The sequence below is a fragment of the Chelonoidis abingdonii genome, chromosome 3, assembly GCF_003597395.2.
Source record: "Chelonoidis abingdonii isolate Lonesome George chromosome 3, CheloAbing_2.0, whole genome shotgun sequence".
In the NCBI taxonomy this organism is placed as follows: Eukaryota; Metazoa; Chordata; order Testudines; family Testudinidae; genus Chelonoidis; species Chelonoidis abingdonii.
This window is the reverse complement of record NC_133771.1, coordinates 84,760,069-84,787,614: the sequence shown is the minus strand read 5'-3', so window position 1 is coordinate 84,787,614 and position 27,546 is coordinate 84,760,069. Positions and strand designations below refer to the sequence as shown.

Below are 27,546 nucleotides of genomic sequence, written 5' to 3'. Positions count from 1 at the left end.
GGAAGTGTATGTCTTCAAAAGTCTACAGAATTGGGCAAGAAAACAAAATATTCTACTATCTACAGAAGTAAATCAGAACAAGCTTTATTTTAAAAAAGGGAAACTGAGGATTCAGAAAACAATGTCTAGTGTTTGATTATTATTTATTAAGATTCCTCGGAAAAGGACACATTGTAGAATCATCAATAAGCGCTACACACACAATATAATTTCCACATTTACCCACTCTTCTAAACTCACAGTTTATGTACTTCACTGCTTGGAAGGAAAAACAAGTCAGATTGTGCGTACTGAAGATAATATGAAAGCTGAAGAACTTTTCCAACCAGTTAGAAGAATTGCAACTTACTCACCTCTCCGTCTAGAAAGCCAGAAGGGATATTTGGTTCATATGAGCTAGACTTTAACAAGCTTGAGAAATTTTTATCAGTGCTTCCATAGTTTGGAATTTGTGAATTTAGTTCTTCTTTTGCATCTCCTGTTTGGAAATATTTTTCCATGTAATTTGGAACTTTTAAACCTGAAAGAGACTGAATTGCAAAATCAAAATGAAAGAGTTTGCTTTGTGTTTTAGCAGCCAAGCAGGGTTTCATAAGGTTTAATTTTCTGAATTATTTAGTTTTATTACCTCAGAATTTTGAGGCATGTCAAATGGTCTGGCTGCATCAAGTTGTAAAGAAGGCATCCCTGAGGAGTCACTTGAGAAAGTTGTTGTGATAGTATTTACTGAGGTTACAGAGGGAGTAAACACCTTCCCTTTAACTGTAGATGACAGCAAGCTTGAGAAGACAGCGCTTTTTTCCAGACGAGACCTCTTAATTTCACCATCTGTACTATCCCTGTTCTGCATTTTCAGCTGTAGGGCCGGTGCTAGATCTTGTGTTTTTCCTCTCTTTATTCCCAAACCCAATGTAAATACACTGGGATCAAACACTTTCTCTAAGTTGTCTTCATGAATTGGAGGCATTGCAAAATGGGGTGCAGGGGAATTTGGAAGCTTTGGCCTTTTCTTCTTCTGGGGTATGCAAACTGAGCTGTCTAGATTTTTGATAGTTTCAGTAAACTTTTTCATGTCAGAAGGGGAATCAGAAATACTCTCATCTTTACAAGGAGAAATATTACCAGGGTTACTTGGGCTTTGCTGAGCATTAGTAATATTTTGCACTAATGTCTCTCTGTTTTCTAAATTGCCTTTGTTAGACTGCATGTTTGTAGAGACTGGCTCTCCTGTTTCTGTCTTTTTGCCTTCATTTTGTATCTGAAAAAGCACATTCTGCCCCAATTCTGATTCTTTGGAAACTACATCAGATTTTAGGGGACATTTATCATCTTTACAAGGAGATGAGATTTCTATGTTTGATAACAGTATTTTTTCGTCACTTTGGTGGGATTTTGAGCTTGTATTAGTTGCTCTATTAGCATTATCTTTTAAGATATCATTTTTGTTGGAGTCTTGTAAAGAAATTATAGGTAACAAACTGTCTTTATTAATAGTGGTAGGTTCTACATCTGCTTGTCTTAAAGAGCAACCATTAGCATCTGCTTTGCTTGTTTGTTTAAACAGCGATCCTGCAACTTTTCCTTTCTTAAGTTCTGCTGCCTTTTCAACCTCCTCATTACCTAACGTTCCTACTTGAGAGCCTTCTTCAGGTTTGGCCTTTATTTCTGTTAAGCCTTCTTTCACCCATGATACATTTTCAGGTAACTTCTGGTGATTGTTTTGCTTATTAATTATTTTATCAGTTTGTTCATATTCCTGGGGTTGTTTTCCAAATTTCAGCTTTGCTCTACCAACAAATGTATTTGATACAGTGTTATTTTTCAAAGCAGGGACATCAGAGGGTCGCTGGCGCTGATTAGCACGTTTATTTTCAAACAAGGAAATTTTGTTGGCAATGCTGCTGTTAATTTTATTAACTGGCTTTTCAAGAGAATCGTGTTCGTTTTCTAGGTCTTCAAGACTTTTAGGAGCTTTAAAATTCAGTTCTACATTCTTGGGTTTGGCAGGACTGCAAGAAGCACAGTGAAAGTTATTTTGCAATGTATTCTTAAGTTGAATCATTGTACTAATTTAAAAATAAGAAATAAAACACAGTTTCATAACAATATATTTTTCCAGTATCAATATTCAGTTTAAGTTACAATATTCCAAAAGGATTTCATAAAAAGAAAGGAATAATAAATGTGCTACCAACAGTAACCCAAAGTCAGGAAAAATGTATTTCACAATGTCAAACATAGGGCTGGACATTTGGCTGGTCCCAAACTAGCTGATTAGTCAAATATTAGTCAGTCAAACATCATCAGATATGGTCACGTATTTGAAAGCACTGATTTATCATAATATTAACTAAAAAGACTAAGACTTTATGATCTTTAATAGGCTTAGCCTTAGACAGGTACTTATGCCTAATTACAAAAAACAAGTTGTTTAACAGAGTTAATTTAATTCAGGGAAAAAATGAGAAACGCAATGAAATGAAGTTCTGAAAACGGCAAGAATGGCATTATGATGCAATGAAAAAGATAGGCAGACACCTACATCAGGGCATTCTTGCTGGAATATTGGACGATATTTGACCATGGTCAACTAATACAGTCACTGATATTATTTGACTAGCCTACCAAACTTAGAAACACACCCACACACAAAGTTCCTAACAATATTTCGTAGATAAACACAGTGCATCAGATAGCCAAACACTGCAGAGGATTTCAACTATTTACATATCTCAAAAGTCAAAGTTTAACAGTGGAGACAATTTATTGAATTCCTTTTTATAAGTCAGATACATTGTTAGTGTAAACCGAGGTGGGCTTTTGAAGAATTAATTTATTTCACTATTTTCCTTTTTAAACTTGGAATACATTGAAAGAGTTTCATTTTCACCCAAACTTTTTTAAAATTTGAAATCAACCAAAATTACAACTTGATATCCAACATCATATTTTCTGATTTATTTCTCCTATAAATACACCTGTTAAATTGGGTAGTGAGAAACATTTTCTCACAATTATGAATTTTGTTTGATAATTTACAGTGAAGTCTGAAAAGTTTTGTTAACTTCTGTTTCTAAACGCAAGATGACAAATTTGCAAGGTCAGATTCTGAGCTGTGCTTCTTAGGAGGTGCAGCCTGGGCAGTCAGGAGCAATGGCTTTACATCACCTTTCTGACTCTCAAATTCTTGGTTGTTCCAAGGCCCCTTGATTACATTGAACTTTCTCTGGGGCTGGTCTAATTCATGGAAGCTTCACTCAGCTGTCTATGGGCCATCCTGCAGCCCAGCACAGCCAGAACAGAGTGCTCTGGTCACACTCCATGCAATGTACTCTACATAAGGGACTCCAAAGGAGATGGGATAGGGCTGTTATGCTGGCAAGGAACCTCTTCGCAAAATAGAGGAGGGTGGGGAGAGAAGGAATTCCTGGCAGGGCAGGGGGAAATAAGTCTGTTTGCAGGCCCTTTTATGCTGCAGGAACAATGTCAACAGGACAGAACATAGTTAAGAATTACGGCATAAATCTTCAAAACTTCTAAGAGTGGCATATTAAAAGTGTTAACTGACCCATTCTCCCCTCAATGATTGTGATCTGTTCCCTAAACATTACAGGGAGTTACGCACATGCACTGATGAGAGAACATATAGTGCGTGTAAATGCACTATATGAAGTCTGATGATTGTGGGAGATCACCGATCAGCTCCCAGCAGACTCTCAAAAAAGAGATAGGTGAATTCTATACAGTAACTCCTCACTTAATGTTGTAGTTATGTTCCTGAAAAATGCGACTTTAAGTGAAATGATGTTAAGCGAATCCAATTTCCCCATAAGAATTAATGTAAGTGTGTGGAGGGGGTTAGGTTCCAGGGCAGCTTCCCCTACTCTGCAAGCACCAGGGGCGGGGGGGCTCAACCCTCAGCCTGCCTACTTCACCCCTTCCCCCACATCTCCACCCTTAACCCGCCTGTTCTCCCCCCCGCCCCTTTACTTCCCCCTTTACTTCGCTTGCTACATCCTGGCTCCTCCCGCCTCCCTTCTAAATGCTGCAAACCAGCTGACTGCCACATTCACGAGGCAGGGGAGGGAGGAGGCATGCTGAGTCCTCGCTCCTCCCCCCTACCTCCTACCCGGGGCAATCAGATGGCTTGCCGCATTCGGGAGGCAGGGGGAGCCTGTGCCCCGAGTCCCTGTTCCTCCTCTCTCCCTCCTGCCTCCAAAATGCTGCAAGCCAGCTGACTGCCGCAGGCAGAAGGTGGGGGGAGGAGGGGGAAGGCGCTGATCCGTGGGGTCTACCAGCGGATGGGTGGCACGGGGGGCAGCCAAACAACGTAAGAGTGGAGCATTGCGCAACTTTAAATGAGCATGTTCCCTAATTGATCAGCAACGTAACAACGAAACAATGTTAAGCGGGATGACTTTAAGTGAGGAGTTACTGTACATGATCGGTTGGCATAGAATACTATCCACTAAATTGAACAGGAATTGACATAGGTGGGAATACAAATGAGTTTATGTGGACAGCCTATATAGCACAGCAAATGTCATCTCTTTTGTAAGACGCCCCTCCACCAACACAGGCACACTGATGACAGAAACTTGTTCAAATATGATCACAACTAGAAGGTACATAAGTTTCATCACTGTAGACTCAGACTTTAAGGCCAGAAGGGACCACTGTGATCATCTAGTCTGACCTGCACAATGCAGGCCACAGAACCTCACCCACCCACTCCTGTAACAGACCTCTAATCTCTGGTTGAGTTACTGAGTCCTCAAATCATGATTTAAAAATGTAAAATTACAGAGAATCTGCCATTTACACTTGTTTTAAACCTGCAAGTCACCAATGCTCCATGCTGTACAGGAAGGTAAAAACCCCACAGAGTCCCTGCCAATCTGACCCAGGGGAAATTCCTTCCTGAACTGAAATATGGCAATCAGCCAGAGCGTGAGCATGTGGGCAAGACCCACCAGAAAGATACCTGGGTTATAATTCTCTGTAGTAACTCAGAGCCCTCCCCATCTAGTGTCCCATCACCGGCTGGTGGAAATATTTGCTACTAGCAGTTGAAGGTTGCCTACATGCCATTGTAGGCAGTCTCATCACAGGGATGATGTGGGTGGGGATAATTCAGTGGTTTGAGCATGGGCCTGCTAAACTCACGGTTGTGAGTTCAATCCTTGAGGGGGCCATTTAGGGATTTGGAAATTTAGTTGGGGATTGGTCCTGCTTTGAGTAGGGGGTTGGACTAGATGACCTCCTGAGGTCCCTTCCAACCCTAATAACCTATGATCCTCTCCACAAATTTATCAAACTCAGTCTTGAAGACAGGTGTTTTGCCCCCACTGCTCCCCTTGGAAGGCTGTTCCAGAAGTTCATTCCTCTGATGGTTAGAAATCTTCATCTAATTTCAAGCCTAAACTTGTTGATGGCCCGTTTATATATACTTATTCTGGCATTTAACTTAAATAATTCCACTCCCTCGCTGCTATTTATCCCTTTGATGTATTTATAGAGAGCAATCATATCTCCCTTTAGCCTTCTTTTGGTTAGGCTAAACAAGCCAAGCTCTTTGAGTCTCCTTTCATAAGGTTTTCCATTCTTCGTATAATCCTAGTAGCCCTAGTAGAACATTTGGCAAGCAGAGAAAAGAAACTGTTAAACCTTAGGGACCATTCTAACTGCCCCGTAGGCAGGCCGCATTTCAGCAAGAACAAACTGAAACCATGTTGATGGGGCTTGTCTATGGTTACAGCACTGCAGTGGTGGCGCTGCTGTAGCGTTTAATGAAGATGTCACCTACGCTGACAGGAGAGGTTTCCCACCAGTATAGGGAGTCCACCTCCGAGAGGAGACAGCTATGTCAACAGAAGCCCTCATACAGCTTCATAAGCAAGATTCTCAAGATATTTAGGGCTTGTCTACACTGCAAAATAAAAACCTGCCGCTGGCCGGGTCTGTGGGGCTGTTTAATTACTGTGTAGACTTCTAGGCTCAGGATGCAGCTTGAGCTTTAGGACCTGCCTATCTCGCTGGATCCTAGAGCCTGTGCTTGGACACTGCAATTAAAAAGCTCCACAGCCCAAGTCAGCTGTCATGGGCCAGCCGTAGGTGTCTAACTGCAATACAGACATACTGTTAGACACAGTTTTTTGCTTGCCTATAGTTTGTGTTCCTTAAACTTTTGAAAGCTGAGTTCCCGTTCAGGAAAAGGAAACCAATTGTGCCCTCACCTCCTGCAATTGTTGTAAGACTAATTTTAATGTATATATCTTCCATGTCCCCCTTCCCAGCCAGTCCTTCACACTCACCACCCTACACTTTGGGCACTTCTGGTGTAGTGTTCATAATATGATCCTTTCGTTCCTTTCTTACATGTTTTGACAAGCACTCAATTTTAACATTTAAAGTATTATTAAGCAAATCTGAGTTAACACCCATTGAAATAAACAAGGCAGTTAACTCCTCACAGGTGTTATTGCAGGCTCACTTCAGTTCAGGCAAATACCACTGCCTCAGTTATATTTCAATATGTGAAGCATATGTTTCTTCACAGCAACAGGTAGAAACCTCTCTTTTAAAAAATGAAAACAGACTCTGCCAAATAATTAAGAGGTCTGTCAGAGCACCCCACATCTGAACTTTCGAGAACCCATTCCCTTAAAGAGGGATGTTCTGCGCTTTGGGAAATGCTGCCTTAAAACATGAGGCACCAATAAAGGTATCCTTTGTACACCTCTACCCCGCTATAATGTAACCCGATATAACATGGGTTAGCATATAATGCGGTAGCAGCGGGGCTCTGGCGGCGCTTTAAAAGGTCCAGGGCTCCAGCTGCTGCAGGGAGCCCTGGGCCCTTTAAATCACAGCAGGAGCCCTGCCGCTGCTACCCCAGAGTTGCGTCAGCGGGTCTCAGTCAGCGATTTAAATGGCCTGGGCTCCCCATACATGGCCAGAGCCCGGAGCTCTTTAAATCACTGCCGGAGCCCAGGGCTGCGGCAGTGGAGCTCCGGGGTTGATTTAAAGAGCCTGGAGCTCTCCACGGCTGGAGCCCTGGACTCTTTAAATCACTACTGCAGCCCTGCCACCGCTACCCCATTTAACGGCATTTCACCTATAACACGGTAGGGATTTTTGGCTCCCCATGAACGCATTATATTGGGAGTAGAGGTGTATTAAATTGAACAAACAATGCCATACGTAGCAAAGGTAAAAAAACCAAAACACCTAGCTCATTGTTGGTGTGCTTGAAATACATTCTTATGTGGGGAAGAGTGGAAGATAGATTATCCATCTATCATGTAAACCTGCCTCCTACACTCATTCAAATATGGCTAATTCATGCAATTCACTAAGCAGTGCAACTCAGCCTGCAATTCACTAAACCTGCAAACTGTCTGCTCACTAAGTGTGAGCAAGTATAATGCTTGGTCTACATTAGGAAATTAAGTTGGTATAATTACGTTGCTCAAGGGTGTGAAAAATCCACAACCCTGCATGATGCAGTTAAACTGACCTAAACCCCCATGTAGACAGCACTAGGCTGATTGGAGAATTCTCTTGTCAACCTAGCTACCGCCTCTTGGGAAAGTGGACTACCTACCCTGACAGGAGAAGCCCTCCCATCGACATAAGCAGCGTCTTCTTTGAAGGGCTACAGCAGCACCACTACAGTGTTTTACATGTAGACAAGCCCTAAGATAAATACTGGTGGATTCCCCTTTAAAGATGACATACTGTCTACAACGTAGCAGTCAGCTCTCCCCCAGTTTAGCCATATAAGGAAGGTGACTCAAATAGGCAACATACAGCAAAAATGACAAGCTTCACAAATTACACTGATGCCAGAACATCAGAGACTGACACAAGCAAAACAAAATGGTGTGATCACAGACCTGGCTAATTAACAAATGGACACAAATGCAGGCAGCTACAAACCAACGTTTGAACATTACCTGAGATAACTAAGGCCAAGACTTGCATTAAGAATATCAAATAGTTGCAAGCCTCAGGTCTTATGCTTCCTTCAGAGTTATTGTGATGTAGTATCATCCGAAATTTAGCCATAACTTCATTAATGGTAGACTCAGGTCACTTGGGCCTCAAATTATAGCACCTTTTTAAAGGTGCTATAATAGAATAAGGAAAGTATCCTAGATTTCAAATATCCATATATTGTAATGTGTGGAGGTGGGTGGGGTGGGGTGAGGGAGGTTAGCTGCCCTTGTTTGCCAAAACAATTTAAAAGACAAAAAATACTATCACTACTTGTATGAAACTGTCAAATGAAAAAAACAATCCACAAAAGTTTTTGCTATCTGTAATGCTTCTATAGCAGCATCTAACTATTCCCAGATCTTTGTGCATAATGGTGTAAAAGCAAGCATGTTTTGGCATTATAAAAAACAACTATATTGCTAAGGTTTAGTTTCATTTGATAGGTCAGGGGAAGGTGAATGTGTGAAAATAACTGGGGTTAGTCAAATAGAAAGGGATAAAAAGTAAACATTTTAAAAAAATACTTCAGTCTTATTAACTTTTAACACTAAAAACACAGCCCTCTGAGCTATGCAAGGCAAATTTCTTCTTCTGTCTAATGTAGTGTGTGGGGAAAAAAATCTCTTTGTAATGAGACTGCCAATTTTTTTTCCCATTATACAGCAGTTTGATACACACCTAGTTTTACAATTTGCATGTTCTGATTGGAACAGTTTCAAATTATGACCTGATGAATCTCATCTGGTATCTTAACTATCTCAGCTGAAGTCAGCTACCTATATAAAGTGTGACATGCACTTGACAAATGCTGTTACAGTAGCGTATAACTAACAACAGTAGTCAACAATCTCAGTATAAGGCCATGTCTATACTATCGCTTATGTCAGCAAAACGTATGTCACTCAGGGATATGAAAAAAAAAAACAACACCCTCCTGAGCGACGTATGCCAGTGGTAGTGTGCACAGTGCTGTCGGTGGGAGAGCTTCTCCTGCCAACACAGCTACCGTTGCTCGTTGGGGGTGATTTTATTATGTCGACAAGAGAGCTCTCTCGTCAGCATAGAGCAGCTACACGAGAGATCTTACAGTGGTCCAGCTGCATCGATACAACCATGCCACTGTAAACTTTCTAGTGTAGATACAGCTTAAGAAGCACAAGAGAATCAATCTTGCAGGCTATTGAACATGTCCTACAGGACACTGAGCACCTTTGATGTCAGTAGAAGTTAATGGGAGTGGTAGGTGTAGCATATATCACAAAAATTAGGCCTTAGGTGAGATAGCTCAGGTTATTCATTCAGCAAACCTGAACATTTATCGATTAGTAAGCACATTCATCTCCATCACCAAGTTTCAATCAACAATAACCAAGACAACGTGTTTCATTACCCTGCTTTTTAATGTCAGGGTCAAATTCTGACAGTAAGCATTGTAGGAGATATTTTACTTTTCAACACCTTGAATTCAAATTAAGCATCCATCTAACCGTAGATTTTGCTTTTCTATTGCTCTGATACAAGAGTGACTGTCACTTCATAATATAATATGGGACACTGTCAACTTGACTTTTACTTTTTATACTGACACTTAAAAATTCCAGTTTTTGACAGTACAATTTCTAAACAGGATTGTTTTTTCACCTCTCCAGCTGATGTTTATAAAGGTCTTTCACGCAAAGGAGAAACTAAACGACTATGCAATAGCACACAGTGAAACGGACTACACGCAAAGTTTTCAAAAGCACAAAGAAAAACTGAAAAAATACCATTTTTAGTAATTTTTTTAAAATAATCCTTAAGTGTTACTTGTTATTATGGTCCATACAAAATTTGACAGAAATGCATGATTTTCAAATTCTCAGTGTCATTTTTAAGTGGGAATAATTTAGATATTGAGATAGATATTTAATAAGTGCTATAGGAAAATGGATTGATTTCGTCAAGGTAAAAGCTACAATGAGCAATCAAATTAAAGTATAAAATCACTTACAGGCTAATTTTTGTTGTAACTGTAGATCTGGAAACATCCAAACATAAATTTCTCAGCTTTGTGCTATCTAAATCGGAATTTGCTTGTTTTTCGGTGGATTTGCCCAGCTCTCCATTCTGAATCCCTTCAGTACGCAAGAGAGCTCTTCCCTCAGAGCTATTTACACGTTTCGCTGCCTTGGCTTCAGTTTTACTTTCAGAAAGCAAAGAAATAGTGTTCTCTGTGTCATTGGGAGAGGAAACTTTGGAGGTCTCTGCTTTGTTTTCACTAGTAGGTGCAGATACCGCTCCCTTTTCCAATGAGGTATTTTTTGTTGTTGGGTTACCTTCTGTTGCTGACATAGGTTGTGTAAAATGCTTTTTCGGTAAAGAATCTTTCACCGGACTCTTCAAACTAGTGGGAGAAATAGGGACTGCATCAGATTGATTCTTTTTAAATGATCTCCTGAAAGGGGATGAAGTTGGGACATGCTGTTTGCTTTTCTCAGATTCGGTTTTAGGCAGTCCCTTGTGGTTAGATCCGATTTTTAAGTCTTGGTTACTCAATGTAGAAGAGCTCCGTTCAGAAGTTTGTTGAGGAGATTTCATTTTTCTTTCTGAGTTGGTTATCTTTTCTGAAACCACATCAGAAGGAACATCACCAAAAGCAGAATCTTCTTTTGCAGTATTCTCAGTCTGATTTCTCTCTCCATTTAAAGTCTCACTAGATGACTGAGATTTTCTCCTCCTTCCAGATCTTCTAGTAACAGATTTTTTATCCATTGTATCTGTGTCACTCCAAACTTCTCCTGATAGAAAAGTCACAGATTCATTAAAAGGTGTTTCATCTGTTTTACTAAGATAGATATCTAATGTTAGAACTCTAGCAGGATGTCCGTGCTCAGCTGATTTGAATTTCAAACTGTGTGGCAATTCCTTTGATGCTACATACTCAGGTTGTGCAGATCCTTGCACATTCACTAGTGGTTTATGATTTAATATGTTCTTTTCTAAGTCTTCACTAGATAAATTATTCAAACTTCTGATGAAATCCGGTGTTGTGGAATTAGTAATGTCTACAACAGGCTCTTCTTTTAGTTCCAATGTCTCCACCGTAAGGTCACTTTCAGAGAATGTGTTTTTTATTGTTTCGGTGCTACTGTTCCAATCAGGTGACCTCTCAATATCAGAAAACAGTTCCTTGCCACTCCATGCTGTAATAATATCATGATGCAAAGATGTTATTTTCTCACAACATTCTTGTGTCTCTGCAAGATCATTGCAACTTCTTTCCTCCTGCACTTGGAGAATTCTACATTCTTCTTTCTTTAGGTCTTCACTATCTATTGATTTCAGTGAAGCTGTATCCTTACAAGGAGAAACTGATTTCCCACATTTAATATTTGGACTTGTAGAGGGTTCTAGTGAATTTTTGGCATTTTTTCTCCGCCCTGTACTAAATAAATTTCCAAGCTTTCCCAATACCGGTTTCTTTCTGTTCTCTTCTTTGGAAGATTCCGGAGACTGTGTTTTGGACTAAACAAAATCAGGAAGAAAAAAAAAGTTTGATAATGTGAAGGTATTTCTTCAAACATATTATTAATAAACATTTATATGTTCCAAGAGGTAGCAAAGAGGAACTAAACTGTTTATTAAACATTAGGTCTTCTTAGAAAAGAAATGCTTTACTTTGGTTTTATATATTGTTATACAATTCTTTTCTAATTACACACACCTTGCTTTAATTTTATTGGTAATACAAGTCTCAAATCTTCAAATACTTGTGCATGCATTTTCAGTTTGTTCATCAATGTGAAGACAGGTCCATAGCTTTTTATGTCTGAAGTGATTTATTTCCATAGCAATTTTGCAAAGGAGGTTTAAGTTATTACAGAGGAAAACATTACCAGCTGTCTTACACTGTGGACCAAAATCTGCCCTCTGTCAAATAGTGCCAGACCACTGAGTTCAATGCACATTAGTATAAGTGACCGACGGCAGAATTTAACCCTATGAGTTTAATTTAACCCTATAACTTCAAATTAACCTATCAAACAGGAAATAAGTTATCTAGCGAATACTAGTATATTTAAAATATCTGTCAGTAAGTTACAAAGAATATAAACACTTTAAAAAGCAGGAGTAATGCACTGGAAAATCTTCAGCAATCAAAATATAACAAACATTTTAAATAACATTTCCTGTCTAAAGTGATTAGTGCTATACAAATCAATTTTGTTTGCTGAAAAATTAGAGCAAAACAAACAAAGACCCTTTCACAATATTAACATAGTCTAAATCTTTTCACAGTAAATTGTGTACATTTTATTTTTAAACAGACTAATATTTTCTTTATACCTAGCATTGGAAGGATTAGATTTTTATCAGTAAATGTTGATAAACATTTATTTCCCCATACACAAACAAGCTGATGAAAATATTTCCATCAATAATCAAAGTTCACAGATAGCAGTTTTTCTTATTTTTACCTGCTTGAGAAGTTAGTTTGATTTAAGGCTATTTACCTTACATATTTTACAATTTATGTTTTAATTATTATAAAGTTTTAACTTTTTGAATTTCAGCTTCTACTGCCAGTAAATAATTGTCTGACCTCCCCCCATGATTTCCCATAACTGAAAAATATGGATTAAAATAAAAACAATTCTTAGCACATGATTCTGTGCAACTATGAACATTTAAATCAATAAAAATTGAAAAAACTCTTAACAAATAACAGCATGTCAAAATTATACAAAAAATATAATTCTGACAAGCCTATTCACAACTAAGTATACATAGGCTAAGTGAAAAAATGAGGTTGCTCTGTGGCTATACAAAGTGAGATGAGAAGCATTGTGAATCACTGTCCCTAAGGGAAACACCTCCTGAAGCATACAGCTCATGTTATTTCTCCCTCCCCACCCTTAAGTGAAAGAGCAGCATCAGAGATTATTGGTGCTAACAACATAATGTTGAAGCCATGGGAGCGGTACACAACTGGACGATGATCAGCAAAGCTGTAGAACGAAGCAGGGCTGGAAGCTCACCCACATGTCCCCAAAGGCTAAGCGAGCTGCACAATGCTCCCATTCCTTACCAACACGCCACCACTGGAGAGAAGGGGCAGCAGCAGGTTTTCAATGCACAAAACGCCCGGCGTGACCAGGTCTGCGCCCCCACGCGGACTTTAGCCCTGACTGCTGAGTTTACACTGCACAGCATCCGTCCTCTGCCATCCCTGCTCGCAGCCAGGTGTGGGTGGGGAGCACACTCATCCCTCAACTATGCCCAGCTCCTTCCCGCCGCTGATAAGGACAGGGAAAGCCCGGAGACAGCCGCCTCGCCTGCAGAAATTTGGCTGGCAGCCCCATACCCCGGCGGCCCGGCCCGGGGACCGGGCAAGCTACTCACAGCGAGAGCTGGGCGGCCCCCAGCGCCTCCTTCCTCCAGTAGCCCAAAGGCCGGTGCACCGCGAGGAAGCGCACTCAGCGCAGCAGCCCGTCTCACCGCCGGGAAAGCGGCGCCCGGCTAGTTCCCGCGGCAGAAGCGCCAGCTGTCTGAGCGCTCCCGCCAGCCTCCAGCACCAGCGGCTCCGCCTCCTCCTGCCACTCCCGCCCGACAGGTCGGGAGCCGCGGCAGGGCGTGGCGGTGAGGCTGGAGCACTCAGCGAGCCGAGGAGCGGCTGCAAAGGTGCCTTGGTGCGGAGGTGTGGGCGGGTGCAAAGGGCACCATACCTAGGCACACCGGCGGTGCAAGGGACGCACAGCGGGCGAGACACGGCCCCCCAGGGCACCAGGGAAAAGGGCAGGGGGGTTTGAAGAACGGGAAGGCAGAGACGCGGCGGAGCAGGACGGGAGAAGAGGGAAGCAAGGCGCTCACAAGCGACAGTTCACAAAGAGGGGAGCTGGAGCTACCAGCGCGTGTCTGAACAACTTGAGCGGCTGCTAGAGCAGAGCCGTTTCCCAGCTATCCAGGGCAAAAACCTGCCCCGAGCAAAACCGACAAACTTTGATGCTGAGGGAAAAAAGCCTAGAATGTAAAGTATCCAGTCACGCCCTCTACCTCCAACAACAGCTGTAGGAAGCGGCTCTCGTTATAAAACAGGGCTTAAAGACGTCAAAGTAGTTTTGTACAAAGTAAATACCCAGGATGGGGCGTGGGGGGTGGATACACTAAGCAGCATGGTGTTTGGCTGATTATCGTAATGGTTGTTTGACGATCAGCTATTTTACTTTACTAGCTGCAGGCACACTAGGTCGGAAGATCATGTACAGATTTCAGCTCGTTGGGGCTTGGAATAAGTAGATTAGTGTTCTGTCCAGTAGTTTGTTTAATGAACATACAATATGGAACGATTATGTACTGGTAAATAGGTGGACTGAATAAGCTACTTAGCCTTCAACAATTCTAGCTTTTCAAAATATATTTACTAGCCTGTGTACTAAAACTTGTTTTAGTTAAAATCCTGTTACAAAGCATATTACTTAATTGCAGAACTTCAAGCCAAAAGAGGAGAAATGAATTTGTAGAAGTGAATACAGTTCTAGGGAAAAAAATTACACATTTTACTTACAAAGATTGTGGCATTGAGGTGGGGAGGGAGTCAGCACTTAGAAGATAAATTAATAAGTTTGAAACCAAAGTTTGAGAGGCTTTGGATAGTCTGAAAAAAGCAGAAAACTAAGGGGAAATGGAGCAGTCTTGATAGGACTACATAAATTAAATAAAACAAACCCTCATCAAGACAACTCAAGTATAAAGTTAGGTCAGTACATACGTTTTCAGGATTGCAGCCCAAGTCATTAGGGCTAGGGTATGACCTGTGTGTAAAACCTCACTCTGAAACACATATAATACTGCATAATAAAGTTTGCTCAAGTACAACCACCCCCAACCCAGACATGAAAAATGAAGAAATCCACATTTATATCAAACATACTGCACAGCAACCAATCCACTCTTTAATAGAAAGCCCAGGTTTCAATAAATGTGTCATCCATCAAACTCATAAGAAAACACCCCACCAAATAAACCTTAACTTTGCCCTGCAGTCATCTTGGCCCACATCCTCAAAGGTATTTAAGCATCTAATACTTTTGAGGGTCTGGGCCCTCAATTTACAATCCTTAATTAAGGATTTTTAGATCATGTCTCTGGTGCTTGGTATACAGATCTCCCAGTGAGAAGTTTTGAGATGTACCATCCTCGCTTGACCAACCAATAGAACTGAAGCATTTAAATGAATTGGAGAGAAATGGTGGTGATTAGTTGAGTAGCTTCTACCATCACTATAATAATCATAATAATAAATACCTAGATCTTATATAGAGCTTTTCATCATGATATTCCCTAATGACCTGATGTATTGATTTAGCACCACTAAATATAGCTGTCAGATACAATAATAAATAAAGTGGGTAATTATGACCTAATTTCTCCAAAGATTGAAAACACGTGTAGTCTATAAGTTATAACTACATGCAAAGAGTGAAGGGCTAGTAACAAACCACTTGTTAGCCATAGGGAGATAAAAAGGTGAAACACTGAAAATCAAGAAAATTTTAAATGAATGAAGTTTACAAGCAGTTTTACTTGTTAATTCTCTGAAAATTAATTATGTACTTAACAAGGAAATGCTGTAAATTTGGAGATGATACATATAGTTGGGATTATGTCTTCCAATATGTATTACTTTGTATTTATCAACATTGAATTTCATCTGCCATTTTGTTGCCCCATCACCCAGTTTTATGAGGTCCATTTGTAACTCTTCACAGTCTGCTCTGGAGTTAACTAGCTTGAGTATTTTTGTGTCATCTGCAAATTTTGCCACCTCACTGTTTTCCCCCCTTTTCCAGATCATAGTGTCTTTAAAAAGTTTTCATGCAGCTTGCAGGGATTTCACTTTTGGCACTATGCCTTTTAATTTCTGTGTAACCAACTTTTTTGTATAGTTCCCCTTTCTGAAACTAAATAGTACTGTGGTGGGCTGCTGTGGCATTCTCCCCCCCGCCCCAGGGATGTAAAATTTTATTCTGTTATGGTCACTATTCAGCTATATTTACCTCTTGGACCAGATCCTGTGCTCCACTTAGAACTAAATCATGAATTGCCTCACCTCTTGTGGGTTCTAGGACTAGGTGCTCCAAGAAGGTGTCAAGAAATTTTGTCTCTACTGTTACCACTCAAAACAGATCTTGGAGTCACTGTGGATAGTTCTCTGAAAACATTCACTCAATGTGCAGCAGCAGACAAAAAAGTGAACATAACATTGGGAATCATTCTGAAAGGGATAGATAATAAGAAAGAATATATCATATTGCCTCTATATAAATCCATGGTACGCCCACATCTTGAATACTGCGTGCAGATCTGGTTGCCCAATCTCAAAAAAGTTATATTATGGAATTGGAAAAGGGACAGAAAAGGGCAACAAAAATGATTAGGAGTATGGAACAGCTTCCATGTGAGGAGAGATTAGTAAAACTGGGACTTTTCAGGTTGGAAGAGATGACTAATGGGGGATAAGATAGAGGTCTATAAAATGACCAGTGTGGAGAAAGGAAATAGGGAAGTTATTTACTCCCCAGGAGCCTGCCTTAGCCCCACTGTACCACCAACTGGACTTTTAACGGCCCAGTTAGTGGCACTGACCGACCCGCCAGGGTCCCTTTTCAACCATATGTCCCGGTCAAAAAACGGACACCTGGCAACCCTAACTCTGAGTTACATTTTCAAATAGTGCATGTTAAGCCCATAGTTGAGTTTGATTTGCAAAACTACATGTATAAAAACTTAGTAGTAGGCAAATCAATTGCACCTCCAAAAAAAAATTGCTATGTGCAATTATCTTGCTTAAGTTCTTAATTATACCTTTGACATGCAGTATTTGAAAATCTAGCTTTAATCTCATACTGAAGTTTGAATTTGTTTTATGTCTAGATAAATAGATGCACATACACAAGAAAACTGTTGCTTGATTGTGAAATACATGCCCTGTGCAAATTATACGGAAGTAACAGAGCATGACAATTACACGCAGCATTTACAAAAGGCATAAAGACCAGGTTCTTGCCCTGAAGAGCTCATATTTTAACTCACACAAATATAATATGAGGGACAACAGTGTAAATGCAAGAAGACATAAAAGGCCAAGATTTTTAGAAGTGGCTAGTGATTTTGGGTGCACAGCTTGAGACACCATAGAGGAGGCTAATTTACAGAAACTACTGAGTACCCATTCTCTGAAAAACAGGCCTCATTAAGGTGTCTCAGAGCATCAAAAAATTGAGGCACCCAAAATAGTAATTTTTTAGAACCTGGGTCAAAGACAGCATTAGTGTCAAGAAAACCACAGGAAATCTGATGTGTTTTAGGATGCATTTAAAAATGGGTTGAAGATCACACTTCATAAGGAGTGGGAGGCTGTTCCAAGTGTATTGCAAGCATCTTTAAGGTGAGTTCAACTATGAAGACTATATAAAATTGCCACCTCCTTAATCAACAGATCTGCACTTTGTGCGTATTCAGTCACAGCTGTTTGTTTTAATGACCAAAGTACTCCTGATGGCAATGCAGAGCCAATACAGCCAACACTCCAATTCTGCAGAGCACGTACATGTGTTTATCTTGATTTCAGCAGGACTTAAGCACATGCTAAAGTGCTTTGCTGAATCCAGGACTACGGGATCAAAGGGATGTTCAACTAAGTTAACTTAATATGATTGAGTTATAGCATGTCCACACTTGGGAAAAAAAGATATATTTTTACCAGGTATTAGCTAACATGGTAGCTATCATGGTAAAATCCAAGTGTGGACAAGACATTTATAGTTTTAGCACACTAGCTGGTTGAGGTAAATCCTAAGCTCTACCCTAAAAGTAAACAAATGGAATAAATTGCAAACACTAAATTTGACTTTCACCATTCTTTAAAATTCAATTATTTATGGCTTTATCAGTAACAGGAAAATTTAGGTTTATGATGTCCCTTTAACTCTACCGTAAGCAATTCTAATTATTTAGCAGGAAGCATTTTTAGTTCAGGACAGGATGTTTGGGGTTATTTGGATACCTTTACCTTTAAATTACAAGTCACAATGCTAACAGCATGTGGGAAACAGAAAGCATCAGAATGGAGTTCCAGCAGCCACTGATGGAGTCACAGAAGTGGTATTAGATAAATTGTAGTGGAATGAGTTGTAAGGTTTTTTTTCTCCTGCTGATGATAGCTCATCTCAATTGATTGGACTCTTCCAGTTGGTAGGCATACTTCCATCTTTTCATGTTCTCTGTATGTATAAATATCTCCTGTCTGTGTGTTCCATTCTGTGCATCCGATGAAGTGGGCTTATGCTGAAATAAATTTGTTAGTCTCTAAGGTGCCACAAGTACTCCTGTTCTTTTTGAATTGTATCTGCTGTTCTCTACTCCATTTGTTATAGTGATTGAGATTCAGCTGTTCAGAGGCAGTAGTGCTAGGGTTTGTCAGAACTAAGCAACTACTGCAGCGGAGTGAAGTCTCTACTGGAGAGTGGAAAAATTTACACAGGAGGGATGCAAAAAGAAAAAAGTCTAAGAGAGCGCAATATAAATAAAATAAGAAATCAAAATAGCCAGTATAATGAGGAAAGAATACTAAAAGGAAAAGTGGATAAAGTACAATGCAGAGAGAGGCAATGCAGAATGACAATGTTTGTGGGGTATGGAGAAAACATGGAAAAGCTAATTTAAAACTAAATAAAAAAACAGAAAAGTGGGAAACATAAAAGACAACAAGAACTAGAAACCTGTACTGAACTATTTTTTTAACCAACTACTGCACAAGCAACATTTATAAATGAAAATGAGAGCAATTTTTTCCAGGTTTGGTTTATTCTGTGCATTTGGCACCTTAATTTTGCAGATTGATTATGGACAGTTTTCCTGGTGGTTTGTGCGGTGGTTTGCCTTTCACAAAGCAACCAGGGAGGAATAATATGTTGGAGAACTGGAAGGTGTGGTATAAAAAATAAAATAGCAAGGGGAACTTGGGGACATGGGTTGTATATGATATTTTTAACTAATTATTTTAAATAGACTAGATTTCAGGTTGACAGTGTCTCTAATATATGTAGAAGGAAAAAGCTCTAACTCCAACAATTCCATTACTAGACTCCCTTGTAGGTCCTCTTCTCCTTCCCTGCCAACTTCCACTTTGAGATTACACCAATCACTGTAAGGTCTGGGCACCACTATTTAGTGCACTAATTACTGAAATGGTAATTTCTCTGAACCCTGGAGACAGGCAATGCAGTTATAGTACTTTGGGATCTTGTTAACAAAATTGTTATTTTTCTGACCTACACTTTTAAAAATACATTCTGACAACATTTTTTACTGAAAGAGTGAAGTAGATAAACTAGAAATGTTTTCCCAATTTTCATGTTTTTTATGCTCACTGACTTATAAGTTTTTCAGTTTCTCTGTTTCCAGTACTTCAAGATGTTTTAGTCAAAAAACTCATATCTCCAACACACCAAAACCTCTCCATTTCCCCATAAAATATTTTACCAGAACAATGATTTTTTAGCTTATGGAAAAGAATTATAAAATGTAGAACGATCTGTGTTGTAACACCACACAGAAGAATATAAGGCCTATGTACCACTGAAATTTGATGCAAATCCCATAGCATACACGTTTGATTGATTTTTGGAGGGAAACAGCAAATCTCAAGAAATCCAAACATGGGTCCAATTTCTACATTCTGTCCTAAGTGCCAGGCATAAAGTTCTACAGCTTGGAACACACCAAAAAGGTAGCAAGGAAGAAGAGATCGTGCAAAGTCAAAGAAATAGGACTTGGGGAATTTTTAAATTGAGCTGAGCTGAGAATGATTAAGTATTTCTACAAAGCAAAAAGTTTATTACACATGAAGTATGGGCAAAAATTAAATGGATTCCTTCCTGTCCCATATAAGTGTTTAGAAAAGGCTGTTGGACACAAAACAGCAAACACAGCAGAAAAAACATGTCTGTTCTCATCCCCAAAGTAAAGCATTTCCCCATACTGAAATCCTTATCCCCCATCTTGCCAACAACAGCTTTTGATTTTTTAAGGCAGACTTCCTGAATCAAATGGAGTGTTAAGCTTCAAACTGACAATGAATTTGAAAAAAAATAAATAAATTAACCATCTCTTAACCCAAAGAAAGTTTAAAAAAGAGAGAAAACAAAGCATTGTTTGCCTTACCATGATGATGATAATCCTTTTTGTTTTTTACAAAAGAACAAGCAGACTATGAGATGTGAGATGCAGTCACATGTGTATTAAAAAAAAAAAATCCCTACTCCTCTGTGATCCTGTCACACCTTAGCCCCCTCCACCGTTTCCCCCCCTTTCTCCTCCGAGTATCCAATTTAAAAAAGAAAGTAATATCTGAACCAAGGTCTTCTGACTGATAAGTCAAGTCATCTGGCAGGCAGAAAAGGACATCTACAGTGAGGAGTTCAATTACAGTTGTGACACTTGGGTTTCTAAGGGTTAATTAAGGAGGTGAGTCCTTTAGTAGGTGTAACATCAAAAAGGGAAGAACCTGCTGTAAAAAATTAAGGAGGCAGAGTTTGGCAGATGCCTAAATGCATTAATTAGCCTATACGATACAAGAATGCAGACATGCAATGCAAGGGAAGAAACCCACACATCTTTGTTCCCATAAACTTCATTCAAGTTTACTGATCTCCATTTAAGATACGTATGCCTTTGTTCAGCAAGAGATTGGTCCAAACTGACATCCATATTTATTTAGCTCCTGAATAAATACATCATAGATACATATTTTTCCATGGTCTAGTGGAAAACACCTCTAACTATCAGAATTTAAAAAGAAGAGTACAGGAAGCAAAGTCCAGTGAAGTTTAAGATTTCCAGAGATAATATTCTACTAGAAAAATAACAGTTGAATAATTATTGAATTTAGTAGCTCCTATGTTAAACAGTTAAAATAAATTGATATTAACTGACCATATCTGTCTCTCAGATTAAAGCATTGCTTTAGGTGAGACAAATATACATGTAGTCTGCTCCCATTAAAGACTGCAGTAAATATCAGAACCTCTTGATCCTATAAGGGAAAAAAGAATCTCACTCTGTGTACTTTGTCTAACTACTTAAAAATCCACCCTGCCAAACAGGACAGGGCAGGATTAACAAAAACATTTTGTTGAATGTTCTTGATTGAAATCTCAGGTCTCATACACCTTAAAACAGAACCATTAAATACAATCCATCTTCCTCATAATTCTGGATGCAAATCCGGAGGTGGTGAAGGATCTAATACACGTATGTGTTGTATATTACTGTCTGCAGGTCTCTCATTCCTCTGCACTTTGTGAGATTACATTATCTTGTCTCAAGCTCTTATCTCTAATTAAATAGCAATACCATGTTAGTAAGTCTAGAATTACAGTAGGAAGTCTAATTTAGTCCCTCTTTTTTTTAAAAAAAAAGGCATTTCCCAGTACTATTTAAAGAAAACCAGTTTATATAATTTTTGCAGGTGGGAAGGAAGGAAAATAGACATATCCTAGAGCTGTAAAGCAGAAGCGTCTCTACTAAAGAGTAATTTGTAATTCACTGGAATCTAACTCTTTCAGAGGACACTATCAAATGCTGCTGTTGACTTATCCCCTCCTTTTCCTTTTAAAGTCTTGCTGTCAATGCAGCTCTGTAGTTGTCCTGAAAATATATGACATTTGAGCAGATTTTATGGCATTTCAGAAGATTTGCAAGAAACATGCAGAGCCACCAGTTTATTGCCAAAGCACCCAGTAATCAATTTATGACAAAGACAAAGGAATGCAAGCAGTTGTCATTATTGCAAAGAAATATGAACAAAAACAACAATAAAGAGCCATTAAAATTGGAGTAGGTCAGTTAAAAAATGTATTCATGAGTAAAACTGGCCAGTAAATATTTTTTCAATACAGCCAGTTAGACTCTGCCCCTCCTTACCTAAGTCCCATGCACTTCTGACATCTACAGCAGCGCAATACACACACCAAACTCAAAGTTTGCACCAGAACACAAAACCTTACGCTGACCCACGTGAAAGTCTTACTGGCTAATTGTATTATGTGTAATGGAAGGAAGCATGAGGTCAGAGTTATGGGTTTGGATTCTAGAGCAAGTATTAATTTCTACTTCACATAAAGAACTTTCAGCAATGTACAGTAAGAAAAAGTATTTATGAGCATTAAAACTGCCATTACAAACACAAAGTTAACAAAACACAGACCTAAGCACAACTAGAGTTAACCTGTCGTAGAATCATAGAATATCAGGGTTGGAAGGGCCCTCAGGAGACCATCTAGTCCAACCACCTGCTCAAAGCAAGACCAATTCCCAGCTAATGTCACATTAGAAATGAATACTGTGGGTGAGTGCCTCATCACCCAGTCCAGCACCTTTATGTGAGTCTGAGGGCCAGAATGGCATAATGTGTCCCTAAAAGCTTTGGTTCCTGCCACATGAGGATTCTCCTGGAACAGGGTCTGTGGAAGACAGTGGTAACAAGCAGCTTGGGATTAGTGGCTGGGTTAAAGCCATCATAGCTCCCTGGGTCTCCTGGTCTTGTAAGAGCATAAAGCCAATATATAAACTGCAAAGAGAACAGTGGATCAGACTGAGAAGAAATTTCACAAAAGCTTACAACAAAGACAGCCGCATATGTGACATTTGATCAGGAGACCAGCTTTGCAACACTTGAGATAGAACTAAATATATTCTTCTTAATGGGTGTTAAAAACATTCACTAGGATGAAGAATGAAAATATTCTGTCACACTGTGAGTATTTAAAAATTAAATTAAGATGTTCTTATCCTCCATAGCAGTTCTAACTAAGGTGATCCGATATCTACATAATTTACCTATAACATCTGATTGTAAAAAATCTTTTAATTGAGGTGTCTCTCCAGTTGAGCACCCAAAAATTGAAGCATCCACATTAGTGGCCACTTCTGAAAACTTGGCCCTTAACCTCTCTGGGCCTCTAAAAGCCCATTTGTAAAATGGGGTTAATGAATACTTATCCACATACGTAAATTCTTTGAGATCTACAGATGAAAAGTGCTAAGTGCAATGAATTATTGTTACTTTTACAGTGAGCGTTATCCCAATTTTCAAATATAAGTGGGCTTTCCAGTCATTTTTGTTAATTACAAAATTATTGAGCATTTCTCCTAATTGTGAGTAGCACTATGCCAAATGTCAGTGTTCTCCTGTAATTCCAACAGCACAATTATTACAATAATTATTGGATAGAAATGCTTATTAGTTAGGGTAAGTGTCACAATTATATTTCTGAAACCAACACTCACAGGAATCACCTAGTGTATCACTTCCCTGGGTACCCAGGGTTGTGAGGCACCTCGCTACCACCTGCCCTTGTCTGTGCCTGCTAGGGGTCAGCTCCCCAACCCCACCACCCCTGGGCACTACAAGCACTTCCCTCTCCAGGCCTACCCAGGCCATGCTCTCACACTACAGGTTAGTAATAGGCACAACTCAACCCCCAAGCCTTTTGAGCGTCTTCTTGGAGTGATCAGTCCCTGGTCCACTGGATACTCACAGAATTCTTAGCTCCACTGCTTCCAAAGACACTGTAAATACCAGCTTATCTGTTTCCCGTCAGCTCACCGCTCCGTTTAACACACAGCACTAAGGTATGTAAAAGTTTATTTAAGAAATAGTAGAGATTTAAGTGATACCAAGTAGTTATATTAGAAACATAGTTTCATGTAAAAAAATCATAACCATAAATCATAATAGAACCTAAACTTACTTAACTGGTTACTATCAAGTCTTACAGTTTTGTTCACCAGCGTTTTTCAGCCATGTAGGCTGTGATCCCTTTCTCATGAAACAAAACTCACACTCAGCTTGTCTCCTCAGTGGAGGATTCAGTGTGTACCTGAGTATCCCCAGTTATACCACAAAAACCTATTCTTTTTACTCAAACAGGGTATCATCCTGCTGTTGGTTTTTTTCCTGCAGCTTTCCCCTTGTGTGACATCTGGTTCAGCAATACAAATAGGTCTCCACTTGACCAGACAGAGAGGGATAAGCATCTCCTACCCCATGTGAGGCTCTCTGGCTCTAGAATCTGGGTCTGTAGAGCAGCAACCCAGCAGCAGCTGTAACCAGCTTGTGCTCCACTACCCACAACCCGCTGTGGACATAGACCATGGGAAGTCTGCTTCAAAGGGTCTGACAGGCAGCAACTCATTGCTCTGATTGCCTCCCTGCCCTATATAAATCCAAGAGGCATCCCAGGCAGTGCCTAGCAATAATGTGGATCTCTTGTAGCTACAGTGACCATTTCTGCTCTTGAACTCATGGCTGTGACTCCGCTTGATTTGGACTTCACCTCCTGAGCTGGACGCGGAAACCTAACTCTGACCCTTGGCATCGACCCTGGCCTGGAACCTGACTATGAACTCCTCTGCTACTCCTAGCCTCAGGTTTGACGCTGCGCTGACCCTTGGTCATGACTGCCCTTGTTAGGATCCTGCCACCTCTGCCTGACTAGAACCAATCATCTTCTGCTGACCTGTCTTCACTTACATATTTTCAGAATGGTTCTCAGTATAGATACGTAACTCCTTAAATATCATCCATATGTACATCTTGCAGTGATATCATATTGCCTCTATATAAATCCATGGTACACCCACATCTTGAATACTGCATGCAGATCTAGTTGCCCCATCTCAAAAAAGATAGATTGGAATTGGAAAAGGTTCAGAAAAGGGCAACAAAAGTTATTAGGAGTATGGAACAGCCTCCATGTGAGGAGAGATTAGTAAGACTGGGACTTTTCAGGTTGGAAAAGAGATGACTAAAGGAGGATATGATAGAGGTCTATAAAATCATGACTGGTGTGTTATTTACTCATAATACAAGAACAAGGGGTCACCAAATGAAATTAATGGGCAGCAGGTTTAAAACAAACAAAAAGAAGTATTTCTTCATACAATGCACAGTCAAACTGTGGAACTCCTTGCCAGAGGATGTTGTCAAGGCCAAGACTATAACAGGGTTAAAAAGGGAACTAGATAAGTTAATCAAGGATGAACTTATCCATCAATGGTCCATCAATGGTTATTAGCCAGGATGGGCAGGGATGGTGTCCCTAGCCTCTGTTTGCCAGAAGTTGGGGAATGGATGGGATACTTGATCGATACCCTCTGGGGCCCTGGAATTGGGCTATGTAGGAGACGAATACTGGGCTGGATGGACCGTTGTTTGACACCATTTTTTATGTTTTTAATGTAATGATTAGGATGACCACGTGTCTAGTGGCTTGTTGGGTAGAGACCTCACATTTCAACCCTTTGATCATGTCGTAGACGCCAGCCGGCATACCTTTAAATCCTTGTGCTCCCCTATGCCTCTGCCAGTTGACATCAACAGGGGCCCAGAGACTATATTCACCACAAGAGCACCTTAGGCATTCGGAATGCTCAGCATTTCAACACCTAACTTTTTAGTTGGCCTAGGAACAAATCACTGGAACAACAACAGAGCACACACTGCCTGTTAAGTGCCTAGGCTCCCTACACAATGCACAGGAGAGATAGGCACTGTTAGTATAGATCCATAAAAGCTGCATCCTAACAGTGTGCTGCTTAAGCTAGCATATGGGAACTGCTGAGGAGAAGGATGTGTCATCAAAGCCCTCCCTTCTCTGAAGATTAGGCGTCTCAGTCTGGGCTGTAGGAGGTGCCTATCTCTGCTATCAAGGGGGTAGCCGTGTAGTCTGGCGATCAGTAAAAGCACGCCGAGAATCCTGTGGCACTTATAGACTAACAGACGTTTTGGAGCGTGAGCTTTCGTGGGTATTCACGCCACTACCTGCGTCTGACGAAGTGGGTATTCACCCACGAAAGCTCACGCTCCAAAACGTCTGTTAGTCTATAAGGTGCCACAGGATTCTCTGCTGCTATCTCTGCTAGCGATCCACAGCTGGGAAAATGTCTCCTGAAGTCATACGGCTTAGGTGCCTAGCCGTTTCTGGTGAGAATGAATTAGGCACTTCCTCACTCCACACCAAATGGCTGGAGGAGGAGGAGTGGGTAGTGGTGCCTACCTTATAAGTCCTAGGCCAGGGGTTACACCACTGACCCAGGATGCAAGAAACCCAGGTTCAATTTCCCCTATCCCCCACACCACAACTGTCTAATGGGGAGAAAATATTTGAACTGGTGTCTCCCACTTCTCTCAGGAGGGTGCTCTTAACCACTGAGCAATGGGCTAGTCTGATGTGGGGAGTCTCTCCCTCTCTCTCTCTCATTGAACCTGTTCGATTTTGGATAAATATTTAGTCATTAGGCCAGAGAGAACATATGAGAATGACTCTAACCCAGTGGTTAGGGTACACATCTGGGAAGTAAGAGACCCAAGGTTCAGTCCCCCTGCTCCAAAGACACACTAATTATTTCTCGAAAGTGGAATAGAGAGCCGCCCATATAGATCATGCTTGGGGAACTCTCCTGAGAGGAATGGGGAGCCCCTTCTCAAATCTATTCTCCCTAGCAGACAGAGGGAGAAACTGAATCTGGGACTCCCACATCTCAGATGAATGCTCTAACTATGTGGTTAAAAGTGGGTAGTGACACCACCACCATGACAATTTTTAATAGAACCTGATCTGGTAGGTGGCCTCTGCTCTGAGCCTACATCAGCCCAAGCTGATGAGATAGACAAAGCAATATTTATCTTCCCTCAGTTTGTGGTTCACACTGGAACTTAGGTGGGAAACAGGTGTGTCACAGATATTAGCAAGCACTGCTTTTTGGCCCACTAGCACAGCTGTGAGGGGAATCAAATCCTCTCTGCTCCAGATCACAGAGGTTCTTCAAGCTCCTAGAGCCTCAGCAGGCTGCAGCACTGGTTCCTCCCCTGGGGCTCTCTGGCACATTTCCTGGGCACTGACTCTGTCTATTACTCTTCTTGGAAATGGGGCTCCTCAGCCCACCTGCCCCTAGGACCAGTGCCAACTCCCCAAGATACCCCAGTTATTAAATATCCTCCACTCCAAAGATGTGAAGTTACTGGTTTACAGTATAACACACTGCGCATCACTCAGTAAAAGCAGTAAGCACCTACAACGCCTGTACAATCTAACACCTTTATGCTCTTTCATACTTGATCATGTAAAGTACAGGAAATACAGATCCATACAAAACAATAAACACTAAATACATGTCCGTGCCTCAGTTTTTACATTTTACATTTGAATTTCTGAATAAGATTTAGTTTAGGTAGAGAGCAACATAACCTACTGTTGGATCAGCATTAATTTCTGTGGTTTACAACATTACAAAGTTAGTTTTTAAGATAATCCTTACAGTCAACATGATTGAGTAAATATTGCTCTAACTACTGCAGCTCTATTGCATAGTTTAAAATATTTTCTAGGCGCCTACTCAAGAGAACCTGATAAGCTGGCGAGGAGCAAGGCCCAAGGAAGGGCAACACTCTAGTAAACCCAAACACAATCCCCCTCTCCCTCAGCTGCTGAGAAGGGGGAG

General features: G+C 40.4%; 1 protein-coding gene across 1 annotated transcript in view; it reads right to left on the bottom strand.

Moving 5' to 3' along the window:
- CRYBG1 (crystallin beta-gamma domain containing 1) overlaps positions 1 to 27,546 on the bottom strand; it is a 93,260-nt gene that overhangs the window by 46,551 nt on the left and 19,163 nt on the right. The window contains exons 2-4 of the mRNA XM_032783593.2: positions 9,992 to 11,505; positions 629 to 2,009; positions 354 to 530 (exon numbers count right to left, since the gene is read on the bottom strand). Of these exons, the coding sequence (XP_032639484.2) occupies positions 354 to 530; positions 629 to 2,009; positions 9,992 to 11,505 (3,072 nt within the window). The remainder of the gene's footprint in view (positions 1 to 353; positions 531 to 628; positions 2,010 to 9,991; positions 11,506 to 27,546) is intronic.